This window comes from Cavia porcellus, unplaced genomic scaffold, assembly GCF_034190915.1.
Source record: "Cavia porcellus strain 051 isolate PalLab524CR breed Dunkin Hartley unplaced genomic scaffold, mCavPor4.1 scaffold_24, whole genome shotgun sequence".
In the NCBI taxonomy this organism is placed as follows: Eukaryota; Metazoa; Chordata; class Mammalia; order Rodentia; family Caviidae; genus Cavia; species Cavia porcellus.
In genome coordinates, this window is record NW_026947507.1 from 13,770,044 (window position 1) to 13,782,407 (window position 12,364).

The 12,364-nt window shown below is 34.3% G+C and overlaps 1 protein-coding gene across 1 annotated transcript in view; it reads right to left on the bottom strand.

Annotated features, from left to right (window-relative positions):
* Positions 1–12,364, bottom strand: part of Trappc11 (trafficking protein particle complex subunit 11) — a 44,720-nt gene that overhangs the window by 25,314 nt on the left and 7,042 nt on the right. Inside the window, exons 5-10 of the mRNA XM_003469110.5 lie at positions 9,211–9,325; positions 6,095–6,194; positions 5,628–5,701; positions 4,033–4,129; positions 2,188–2,321; positions 1,411–1,558 (exon numbers count right to left, since the gene is read on the bottom strand). Coding sequence (XP_003469158.1) covers positions 1,411–1,558; positions 2,188–2,321; positions 4,033–4,129; positions 5,628–5,701; positions 6,095–6,194; positions 9,211–9,325 — 668 coding nt within the window. The remainder of the gene's footprint in view (positions 1–1,410; positions 1,559–2,187; positions 2,322–4,032; positions 4,130–5,627; positions 5,702–6,094; positions 6,195–9,210; positions 9,326–12,364) is intronic.

Consider the following 12,364-nt stretch of genomic DNA (forward strand, 5'->3'; position numbering starts at 1 on the left):
CAAAAATTAAACTCGAAATGATTCATTTAATATTTAGAAGACCTTATAAAAACTGAATAAAATCAGTGTTTTTGACCAATGACTTCACAGTAACTTCTTTGAATTTTCTTTTTTTGCTATAAAAAGCCAGTGAAACTATATTACAAATTACATTTGAAAGTTATTTTCTATGTATAATTTAAATATTCTCTGTAACTAAAAATGTTATAAAGTTTTAAAGAGAAAACACTTCTTATTTATCAGTTATATATTATTCCTGGTATTGGGGGGAGGAAGTATTTGGCAATAGAATCAAGAGATTTAAACTGCTTTTTCTTCTTTTTCCTTCTAAAACCAAAATGTAATACAAGTATCTTGATGAAAAATGTATGAAATACTTAACAGGAAAAGTTACAAATTTAAGTTACATATAAACTACGACTACTTGTTAAGAGGTATACACTATCCCTATAGATTGTTGGGTAAAGCTTATTTGTAGCCAGTTAAAATAATTTTCAATCTTTTAAAAAAATTTAAATATTCTAAGCCAGTTTATAGTACTAGTCCAAACCAGTCTGCAGTTTCAGCACTGTGGGAAACTGAGGAAAGGATTCCAAGTTCAAGTGCACTCTGGGCAAATCAGTGACTCAGCTATGCCCTGTCTCAAAATTTTAAAAACACAAAACTGAGCTGGGAATGTAGCTTGTCATGAAAGCCCTGAGTTCCTCCCCAGTACTGCATAAATAAATAATTCTATCCATTTCACCATATTGTTAAATATTTTTCTTAAACATTATTTTCATGACTGCCTGCTGTTATACACTTTAACAAATTCCCTATAGTTATTCATTTATTCTGTTTTGTGCTGTAATTAATAAATATCTGTATAGATATTTACTAATAGATCTAAATATCTTAGGATAATAGATCCTAAATATCTTAGGATCTATTACCTACCTTGGTATTTCTAAAAATAAAATTTTCGGTCAAAAGATGTATAGTATTAAAGTTCAAATTTTTGAAAGAAATATTATTTTACACTCCAATGAATATTTGTTAATGTCAATGACTTGTATCTTTAACAAAACCAAGTCTGTAATCACAATACCAGGAAACTGAGGCAGGAGGATTGCCAAGAGATCAATTCAACCTGGGTTACACATTAAATTCAAGGCCAGCTTGAACTACACAGCAAGATCCTGTCTCCAAAACCAAAGATCATATATAAATAAAAACACTTTTCTGCTAAATTCACAATTAAAAATGGAGTACTTCTGTTCAAGTGATAACAATTCCTGAAACTATATAAGATAAAAGCACTACCTTCAAAGACTTGAAAAACAATTATCTATACTAATTAGTTCTAGCTTCTTTCAAAAAATGATTAGTAAGCTTTCTAAATGCTAGTTAATACACGAGTTGATAACTTACATCATGGTTACAAAGGGTTTTTGAATGCTGTTTCCGCTCCTGAGCGTAATATGCTGCCTGCTGATAATAGAAACCAGGATTCTGAGTTTGAATAGCTGTTAACCCTAACTTAATAGCTTCATCAAATAAATCTCCAAAGGCCTGGAATCTTAGAGGAAAAAAAAAAAGAAGAAGAAAGAAATAAAAAAGAAAAAGCAACTTACTTTTAGTAATTATTCATCTCAAGAACCATAACTTCAGCATATTTATCAAAATAATACTAATGATTAACAATATTTGTCATAATCTCTTTGTAAATACTAATATGAATGACAAGGTTAAAGATAAATTCTGTATTTATGTCATCTCTTCTGAGCTAACAGGTTTATAAATAAACTATCAAGCTAAATCTTAACATAGTTGTCATCACTCAAATACATTCAAGTGTCCGGGAACAGTTTCATTTTACCTATGATTAAGCATCAGTTTTAAACAGTAACCCCCATGACAGTAGGACTTTTCTTTTGTTCACTGCTACATTCTTAGGATGCTGACACACACTGGAAACCCAGTAAGTATATACTGAATGAATAAGACAGTATCCTGAGTTAACTGGCTTCCATTAAGAAAGTGTCCCAATCAATAAACACTATTACCAGAAACATACATAGGCTTTATTATCAAAAATCTATTTACTGAAGAAAACTTAGTTCAGTGGAGTCAAACTCCATGCTATTTTCATTTATTCAAAACCCATGCATTTTAAAAAATATTCTAAAAGTACAATTTAAAACATACTGTTTAGACATCCATGCAGCATGCTCAAAAGACAACTCTGCACTTCCAATTTTTTTCTTACACAAGTCGATATGTTTTCTGAACTGAGCAATTGCGTCCAGTGGGGTGTTGTGTTGAAAACACAGCCGACAGATCTGTACAATATAAAATCAATTCCAAAATAGAGGGAAAAAGTTAAAAAGCATAATGATTCAAAAACAGGTAAAGTTTTAGAATAATTTTTACAGAAGACTATCGAATTTCCTTCTTTTAAGTTCTCCACAATAGAATTGATTCTCTTCATAATCACAATAAAACCAGTCTTTGTCACTTTGCTAATTCTCTATAACTTAGGAAATCTTTTCAAAAATACAGAATTTTGAAAATTACACCAGAAGACTGTGACTAAAATACTTCCAACAGATAACTGAAAAAGCATAGGCTGATTTTCAGTTTTAGAGTTGTCAGAAACTTGTTTTCTATAGCCCAAAACCCAGTCACCTCCATGTCAAACTTCCAAGTCCTTTGTGCTTAACATGCTATTTCAAAACAGTGTAATCTGTATATACTAAAGGAAAAAAGAAAAACAGAAGGAATAAAGCCTAAATTGATTTCCAAATGCTAATTATAATTTTCAATTTTATTTTTTAAGTACAACCGAATACAGGAAAAGTAGTTTCTTACTCTTCCCTCTCCTTCTAGCATCCAGTCAGCTTCGTCATTTTCTACACACAGACAACCATATGCCTATTTATGTATTTATAGAAGTATGCATGAAGCATTGCACTAAATATTCTGCAGAGTTGTGTCTTCCTTTTTTCATCTGTCTTGCTACTATCATTACACATCAATAGATAAAGTTGTTTCAGTCTTTTTTTTTTTTTTTCTTGGTCTTTTTCCTTTTTATCGGTACCGGGGATCGAACTTAGGACTGCCTGCTTGCAAGGCAGGCGCTTATGCCGCTGAGCTAAACCTCCAGCCCCAGTTGTTTCAGCCTTCATAGCTATATAATGTTCTATTTATTTAGTTATAATTTATTGCTGATTTATTTCCAGTCTTTTCCTATAGAAGATATAAGCAACCATAGATGTGATTTGCAAGTATTAGCATATATGTCCAAATAGACTTCCTGAAATAGAATTGCTAGGTTAATTGCATTTTAAGTCTGTACAGTTACAATATGCTATCCAGGAACTGTGCCAATTTACACCACACAATTACTCAAAGTATTTGTCCACATATCACCAACTCAGGGCCAAACACCTTAAAACATTAGTGTGGGAAAATTAAAAGCAAACAGATATCATCTGTCTGATTAGGGAACAAAGAGGTCTATTTCTACAACAATCTTAAAATGCTCAAACAACAGTTAACAAAAGTTTTCTCTAAGGTGAACAAATAATCTACATTTTCTATAGCTGTGCTATTAAACCAAGGAGAGTTCTACTACTCTGTACTGCTAAAAGAGTTCAGTATTACGGGCAACTTTCTTCTTACTATTCCTGCTTCCATTAAAAAATAAACACCAAAAACCATGCCAACTCTAATAACTAGGATCTATAAACCCAAAAATCATACATCACTCTTAGGCAGTTAAGAATCCAAGTCTTGGGGCTGGGGATTTAGCTCAGCGGCATAAGCACCTGCCTTGCAAGCAAGCGGTCGTGAGTTCGATCCCTGGTACCGGTTTAAAAAAAAAAAAAAAAAAAATCCAAGTCTTCCTTGAGTACTTGAGTAAAACCATATTTAAAAAAAAGGAATGTAATTGCACACCAACTTTTCAGAGCTAGAAATCAAGTTTGATTTTCAAATTTTAAAAAAAGATAATATTTAAAGAAAAACTTTATTTCCAAGTTGAACTGTTACCTTGTAGTTTATAAATCCTGCCATAGTCTTAATTTCCAGAATGTTAGTTTCATGGGCTCTCAATTCATGTACAAGATTATAGGCAGTCCTATAATTCCTAAAATAAACATGAGAAAAGTGGTTAACTGTAATATAAATTAATTTTATGACAATTCCCAACAACCAAATTACCACAAATAACAGAAATTATTTATTTAACATTTCTTAACATGTCACACCTTGGTAATAGTATATTTATCCCAATCTTCAATGTCCTAAAAAATGATCTATTGATTTATAATGTATGTAGGAGAAACCTATAATTTTTCAAAGAACAAAACCATCCCATGTTCATTATTCCTTCTGTCATTAATATCAGTCAATAACCAACAGAACATAAGTTGAAAAATGAAAGCACATTGGACAGTTATTTAGAATTACATTGAAAAATTAGCATTCTGGTAGAAAAACAAGTTTCGTTCAATTTCTATTATGAATGTCTCAAACAAAAACTGTATCATTGTGGAAGTGGAAACAGCCTTATAAGAGGGCCTACTCTAAGATAGAAAAGGTAATGAGAAAAATCTCAGAACAGTCTTCTCCACAGGAAAAAGTGCACTCTTGGGCTTTGACTGGGGCTCAGTGGTGGCGCGCTTGCCTGCTGCCTAGCATGTGAGGCCCTGGGTTCAATCCCAGCACTGCCACAGAGAAAAGGAAAAGGTGTACTCTGCACTTTTTAGATACGCTGTTTTTCTCTCCAGAATTATTTTTCAGCAAACCTGAAATTGGAGACTTTTAACTAATGCCACCCACAATAATGAACTACATTAAAAGCAGTTATAATTATACAGTCATTGTGATTCACAACATACAGTCCGGTGCTTGGCACCTCAATAACAAAAGATAAGACATTCCTATGATATTCCTGTCACAGAATTACTTTCACATACTTGTGTTTTTCTCCATCTCCTCAATTAAAGAATAAATAGCTTTTTAAAGTTCTTTTTCATACTACCCTATCAATCTAAAAACTAAGTTAAAGCTACAAAAAGATAGTGTCTTACTAGGTTGTGGTTGGTAAAAGAAAGAAAATGTTTAACAACACATCTACAACTAATCTTTAAGCCTCTAAGTAGAGCCTTTAAGGAGAAAAATAGTATTACTGGTAGTATTATAAGCTTAAAGTTCAATTAAGTAAATGTAAACTTTAACAAAAACTTTAACTAAAACTGTAAACTTTAACAAATCCATACCCTTAGATAACACTTAATATTTATTATATTTTAGAAATCCATCTCTTACCAGAACCTTACTGAACACACAAATTTAGAACTAGGAAGAGGGAAAATCTAGTGTTTATTTCTTTAAAGAATTTTAGCCCTATCAGAAAACTTTATGATACTCTTAAAATTTAATTTCAATAAAATGGAAATTTTATTTAAAATTTCAACATGTTATATTCCATTCATTTCTAGACAAACTAAATATTAAATACCTGATTCTAACCAACATAAACATTTCAAATTTAGTTTGGCTGAATTCAGAAATTGCCATTAACATGTTACTGGTAACATAAAGATAAGAAAAATTTAGTTTGAAAGGTGTTAGAAACTTACTTCAGAGCATTTTGTGTATCTTGTTTCAATTCACTGAAGAATGCTATTTTGAACTGATGCCTAACAAATAAAAGCTGGGAAAAAAAAGGATTTAAAAAGCACTATTAAATACCTATTTTAAATGTGGAAAATTATAATGTTCATACAAGAAGACATTAATATATAAAAGAAAATACCCAAAATTAAAATTTGACAACTACTTCAACAAATGTATAATTTAAGCGGCTGTAAAATTTTAAGAACTTCTAAGGTCAAAAAGTTAAAAAAACATATTAAAAGGGCAAAAAGCATAATCTAAAAAATATTAGTTTTTTAAATCTTTAGAAAAACCCAGAAGTACTGAAGTCATTTAAAATATTAAAAGACATATTAAAGACATATAATAATTACCTCAAAAATAATCAATAATGAGTAATTTGCTCAAGAGCGCTCACGAGTGCTTAAGTTTTGTTACTTAAAATATGTACCTGGTGTGTTGTTTTATTCAAAAACTCTTTATGAGATTTCACTCTTCTGATTTCAGTGTAATAATAAGTCTGTGCATGTTCATAAAAAGCATTTTCTAGTCTGTTAAAAAAAAACCCAACAGTCAAAAATTAAAGTTATTTTAACCAAATTCTTACCAAGAATTCTAATTATGAAGTCCAAAAATAAACTCCTGACAGAGATAACATCTACTTTGCTCCATGATTAAGACAAAAAGTGAACAGAATATAAACTGAATCTCTAGACAAAATTTCTAAAATTAAGATCTCCCTCAAAGTATTTAAAATTTCTTGCAATATAAAATATGGCTAATAAAAATAACCTCATAATTTATAAAAATCAAGTAATATTTAAGATTACTTTCATCCATACTATCTGGTAATGTCATGTAATGTCTGAGAAAAGGTTTCTACAGATTAGACTTTATTAATTTATGTGATTTTAGCATCTTGGGTTTAAAAAATAAGCAAACTAACAATAGCAAATGAAGTGAAAATAACACTGCATAATTTACATTTTGCTTCAGTCTATAACTTTGAGATTATAAGAGAACAGTAACAAAAATTTGACCAGAGATCAAGAAACAACTCAAACCTTCTTTTATGAAAAGGAGTGCTTTATTAAGAATATCCATCTGTGGCATTTTCAATATGTTTTCTCTATAACACAACTTTCCTCGGAAAAGCATGTGCTTTTACTTGTTATTAAAACGTTACCTTTGTTTTGAAAGGCAAAATAGATGTATGTGGTTGTTTTGTTTTGTACTGAACATTTTCTAGTTAGCATGATACAGACAGCCTAGTATCCTAAAAGGAAGTCAGAAAATCTGGAACATTTATCTTTTCATAAAAGTAAAATGCTTAAATTTGATAGTCTTTTAAGAACTGTATCTTGAAATGATCATCAAAGTTCTGTAATACAAAAGATTTTCACAATCATTCTTTAATGCAGTGCAAAAGTTTTATAAACATTCTAACACCTTGACTTGCTTTTGAAGAGTTAATCCAATCCCTGGCTTCCTGAACCACATATGCACCCACGTGCACAGGACGTGGGTCCTGAAAGCACAAGACTGAGTGAGGTCGCCACCATAACTGCTACGTCCCTCCCAGATCAGGGAACACGAAGGTTTCCTGATACTGAGCTTTACTCTTTTATTTCATTCCTTCATACAAATGAAGGCAGGGCCTGAGGTTCTCCTTCACCTCTAAAGGACTGTCCTAGGAACTAGGACCTATGCTCAGATCCCCATGTGGGAAGTCAGACTCAGACTTAGAACCTTGACTTCTTGTGTCAGTCACTTGGACACCCCCTGTATTCCCCAAGTTTCCGCGTCTCCGCATAAGTGGTAAAAACAAAACTCTTTGCAAGCAGGCAATCCTAGGACTCTGCGAGCCTGAGGCAGGAGAATGGCAAGTTTAGGCTCAGTCAGGGCAATTTAAAGACCTACTGAAACTCTGTCACAAGACAAAACAAAATGCAACACAACAAAATAAAAAAGGGCTGGGGACCTAGCTCAGTGTCAAGGCCCTGAGTTCAGACCCCAGTAGCCCAAAACAACAATGAACCATGCTTTTCCTATGCACTCCAAGCAGTTACCTCAAGGTTATACTCAATTGCACACTACTGACCTCACTTTCTGTGGTGTGGAATCTTACGCTTCCGTGTTGATATGCTATTCACTGCATTTAAACTTTCTTGCAATGCATTATTTATTTGATTCTGCTGCTGTCGCATCACCTCTCTTCTAAATTTATGCTTTAGTTTTTTAGAGACCAGGCATTTATATACCAATGAAAATATCAGATAATTTTCAGTTTGTTTCTGAGAACAAGAAACTATGCAAGATTGTGTAGTAATCAAATACATAAAAAATAAAAAAATAATAATCAAATATAAACTAAGTTGTTCATAAGTTTAACAGCACTTTTGCAAAATGAAATCATTTTATAGTCAAAAATCAATTAAAATATATCTAAATATATATTTTTTATATATCTGATAATAATAAAATAAATAATAGTAATAATAAAAGTTTCCAAAACCTCTTAGGACATTACAAGTAATAGTAATAATAAAAATATTATTACTGGGGGCTGGGGATTTAGCTCAGGGGCATAAGCACCTGCCTTGCAAGCAGGTGGTTGTGAGTTCAATCCCCAGTACCAATAAAAAAGAAAAAGACAAAAAATATATATATATATTATTACTGCAAAACTCTGCACCACTAAATACTTGAAAAGCAAAGGAGAATGATCACATATTTTTGAGATAATGTTGTGTGCCCAGGTGATTTACTCTTTATAAAACTTTTTTTTTTTGGTCTTTTTCTTTTTTTTTATCGGTACCGGGGATCAAATTCACGACCACCTGCTTGCAAGGCAGGTGCTTATGCTGCTGAGCTAAATCCCCAGCCCCAAAACTTTTATAAATATATTTAACATATGGTAAGCTTAAGAGGCTTTGAAAATTATTTACACATCACAAGTACATCAATATACCAAGAGTGAAGAAATAAAGAGACCAAAAATGGAGACACTGTCATATAAAGAGCATACATAACAAAAGGACACACAGGAATTACTAAAAAGCACAAAGAAAAACATTAACTTTTTTTTTGGAGACAAGGGTCTCCATATGCTGCCCAGACCAGTCCAAAATTCATGAGCTCACACCAGTCTCTTGCCTTAGCCCCGAGTACCCTAGGACTATTCACTCCCAGTTGTTTTCAGCTAAACACTTATTTACAAATGAGGTTGACACAGATGTACATATGGGAAGGTGTCAGTGAGATAACGTTAAGTGGAAGATCAGTGTGTATTATATTAATTTATTTGTGTGTATTTGTGCATACATACATGTATTATAAAAATACACATATATTTGCTCCTATCCAAAAGACACTTTGGAAGGCAACACGCTGGAGAGTTAAGGAGTTCATAAGGGATTTACTGCATAGCCTCTGAACCCTTAACTTTTTTCCTATTGAACATGTTTTGGTTCCTTAAAAAAGAAATGGGTCTCAGCTACCAATTGCTTAATTCCTAAAAACAATCCACAAAAAAAAGAAAAAAACCTTTAAAAGGCCTTTTCTTACCTTATAATATAACCCACAAGGTGGTCAGTGTGCGGCAGCACAAATAATGACTTCCCCGAGAGTTCACATGCGGTGCATAAAGCTGCAGCCCTTTCTGAAGCAATGACATCTTCTCCTGTCAGGAAGTTCAGGAAGAAAAGGAGCAAAATAAGTAAGTAGTATATTTTCTGAATGATTGTTTCCCTAGTCTGTAAGTAAGACAAAAATCCAAACCCCTTTTCACCATGCCAACAAGATCCCAAGCTCCTCAGGAGAATGGGGTTCTTAGAAGTTACACAGTAAGTACTTTTCAGGAAAAAACTGTGGAATTTTTCTACTAAGCCAGATAAACAGGCAAAGGGTACAAATAGGTAGACTGCAAATCTATGTTAAGAAACAGAACTATACTGTTATGTACTGATATATTCAATTACACTATGTCTGATGATATAGCCAATTCTATTGAAGATAACAAGAGACAACACAGGAACTATGGTATAACTCCTTGTACAATGGTCTTATGTCTTTTTTGTTTCATGTGTTTATAGTAATATGTTTTGTTTTGTCTTGCTTTGTTTTTTTTCTCCCTCTAATATAGAAAGGATAGAAATGCATGTTAAGATTCAGGCATGTGTAGAATCTATAAACAGTTTATGAGAACTGATCCTATGACACATGATGAAATGAACCGATACTTTGAAGAAAAAGAGACACTAAAGTACCCAGTGCTGATCCTGGAGTGTCATAATGTGACACCCAGCAATAGTATTATTCTTTGTTCAGAGTGATATTAGCCTGCTTGGGTTTGTTCAATCTCAACATAATTGAAGATATGGATAAAGCATGTATGTTTAAGTGTATAGGATTGATAACCATATTTCTAAGTTTTTGTTGGATAGTTGGGCCGATCAAGTGGCGCCCAGCGTGGGGGCTCCTGGCACGGGGGAGTTAACGAGGGAACCGTTCGAGAACGCCAGAGAGAAGTAAAAACAAATTGAATCAAGAGTCAAAGCTAAGAGTGAAAGCACATTGAATCAAGGACCGAGGCCTGCGCGGACGACCACCCAGTGTGCTGCCTGAGTCACGGTGAGTGAACAGCAACCCCATTCCCTTTCTCGGACATGGGTCAAGCATTGAGCTAATATGAATTGTTCGTGGGAGGCCTCAGCAAGGCATTAAAGACAAGAGGGCTAAGGGTTAGAACAAAAGAATTGTTGCAGTATTTTCAATTTATTCCTAAGGTTTGCCCTTGGTTCCCCCTAGAGGGTTCTATAGATACCAAGAGGTGGAAAAGAGTAAGAGATGCTCTAAAAGATTATTATAGGGTTTTCAGTCCGGAAAAGGTTCCAGTGACCACTTTTGCATATTAGAATTTAATCTCTGAGCTGCTTGCCCAACGGCATGCAGATCCTCAGATTGAGGAGATGGTCGCACAAGGCCCTCCGAGCTACACAGCCTTATAGTGCCCCTAAGATGGTGCCTGCCTCCGGCAGGCCTCGTAGCACTCTTAAAATGGCGCTTGCCTCACTTCCGCCACATCAGCATGGGTCCCTCCCTGAAATGGCATTTCCAGTGAGGGAAACAAGCGTACCTCCCCAAGATGGTGCCGCACAGCCGCAAGACGGGCGTGGGCGCTGCGCCGCTAACTCCACAAGTCATTAGGACTCATACGCCATTCACAGTGGCAGCTTTAAAAGAATTAAAGACAGCGATTGTCCAATATTTCCCTACAGCTGCTTTCACTCTTGCTGTTTTAAATTCTCTGGCTGACGGCTGGCTCACACCTACAGATTGGCAAAGATTGGCCTGAGTGACTTTATCAGGTGGGGATAATCTTTTGTAAAAATCAGAATATACAAAAAATTGCAAAGAGACCGCCAGGCGCAATATACAAGCCAGCAATGGGTGGGACCTTAATATGTTAATAGTGGAGGATGCCTGTGCCAAAAGAGAGGCCCAAAAGCAATTTAAGGGCAATATGAGTTCCTTAGGAGCATTAAGCAGGGGCTGGAGATTTAGCTCAGTGACATAAGCAAAGCACAACGTTGTGAGTTCAGTCCCCAGGGCTGGAGATTTAACTCAGTGGCACAGTTGCCTGTCCCACAAATAAAAGGCTGTGAGTTCAATCCCTGGTACCACTGACATTAAAACTGCTTGTAAGCAAGGCCTTGCTATGGCTGCTGCCTTGCAAGGGTTTACAGTTAAACAGTTGTTATCTCAAAAGCATAAACAAAACCTGTAGGGACTGGTCATTTTACAGAAAAGACTCCAGAGGTGGAGATTCCAATGTCAATTACTTTGACTCATTTAACTGATCGGAGTGACATTGGTCTAGTCTCTTAATTTTAATTTCAGCATATGTAAGGATGGGGACAGCTGCTGAGAGGAAAATGAGAGACACTATGATAGTTATTATTGTCTTCTCCAATGTCAGATCTTAAAAACCTGAGGAGCCTTCATCATCCTGTAATGATTTGATTAGTTCTATTATATGCAGTGTGTATTTAATGTGCGTGAAGATGGGGACAACTGTTTGGAGGAAACTAGAGACAATTAGATGAACAATGAAGATCTCTAGTGGACTTGCTTTAAAATCTGTATTTCTCTAAGTCTTTTTTAAAACTGTTTTGTTCTGTTTTGATATGTTTGGTCTTGCCCTCTTTGAGATGGAAGGCAAGTGTGTAGGACTGATAACCATATTACTGGGTTTTTGTTGGATCATTGAACAGAACTGTTGGCAGTGTCACTGTTTAAATGTCATTTACATGCTTTAATTTTGTAACCTGGACAACTATTTCTAAGATAACAATATGTAACTTATCAACTGGTGATTTCTTACCATTTATTTTTCTGTAATTCTGAATTAAGATCACTAGAAAACAAGCCAGACAGGTAATAAAACATTGCCTTTCTTGTGCCATGCACCTCCCAGTTCCACACTTCACAGTTAATCCTAGAGGACTTATCCCTAATGCATTATGGCAAATGGATGTCACCCACATTCCTGAGTTTGGCAATCTTAAATATGTTCATATAACTATAGATATCTTTAGTAGTTTCATTTATACCTCTCCCCAGTCTATGCTAGTTCTGCCTTTGCTCGTTTCTGTCAACATCTTAATACTGATCAGATAAAAGGCATACCTTATAACCCTCAAGGTCAAGGCACAGTTAA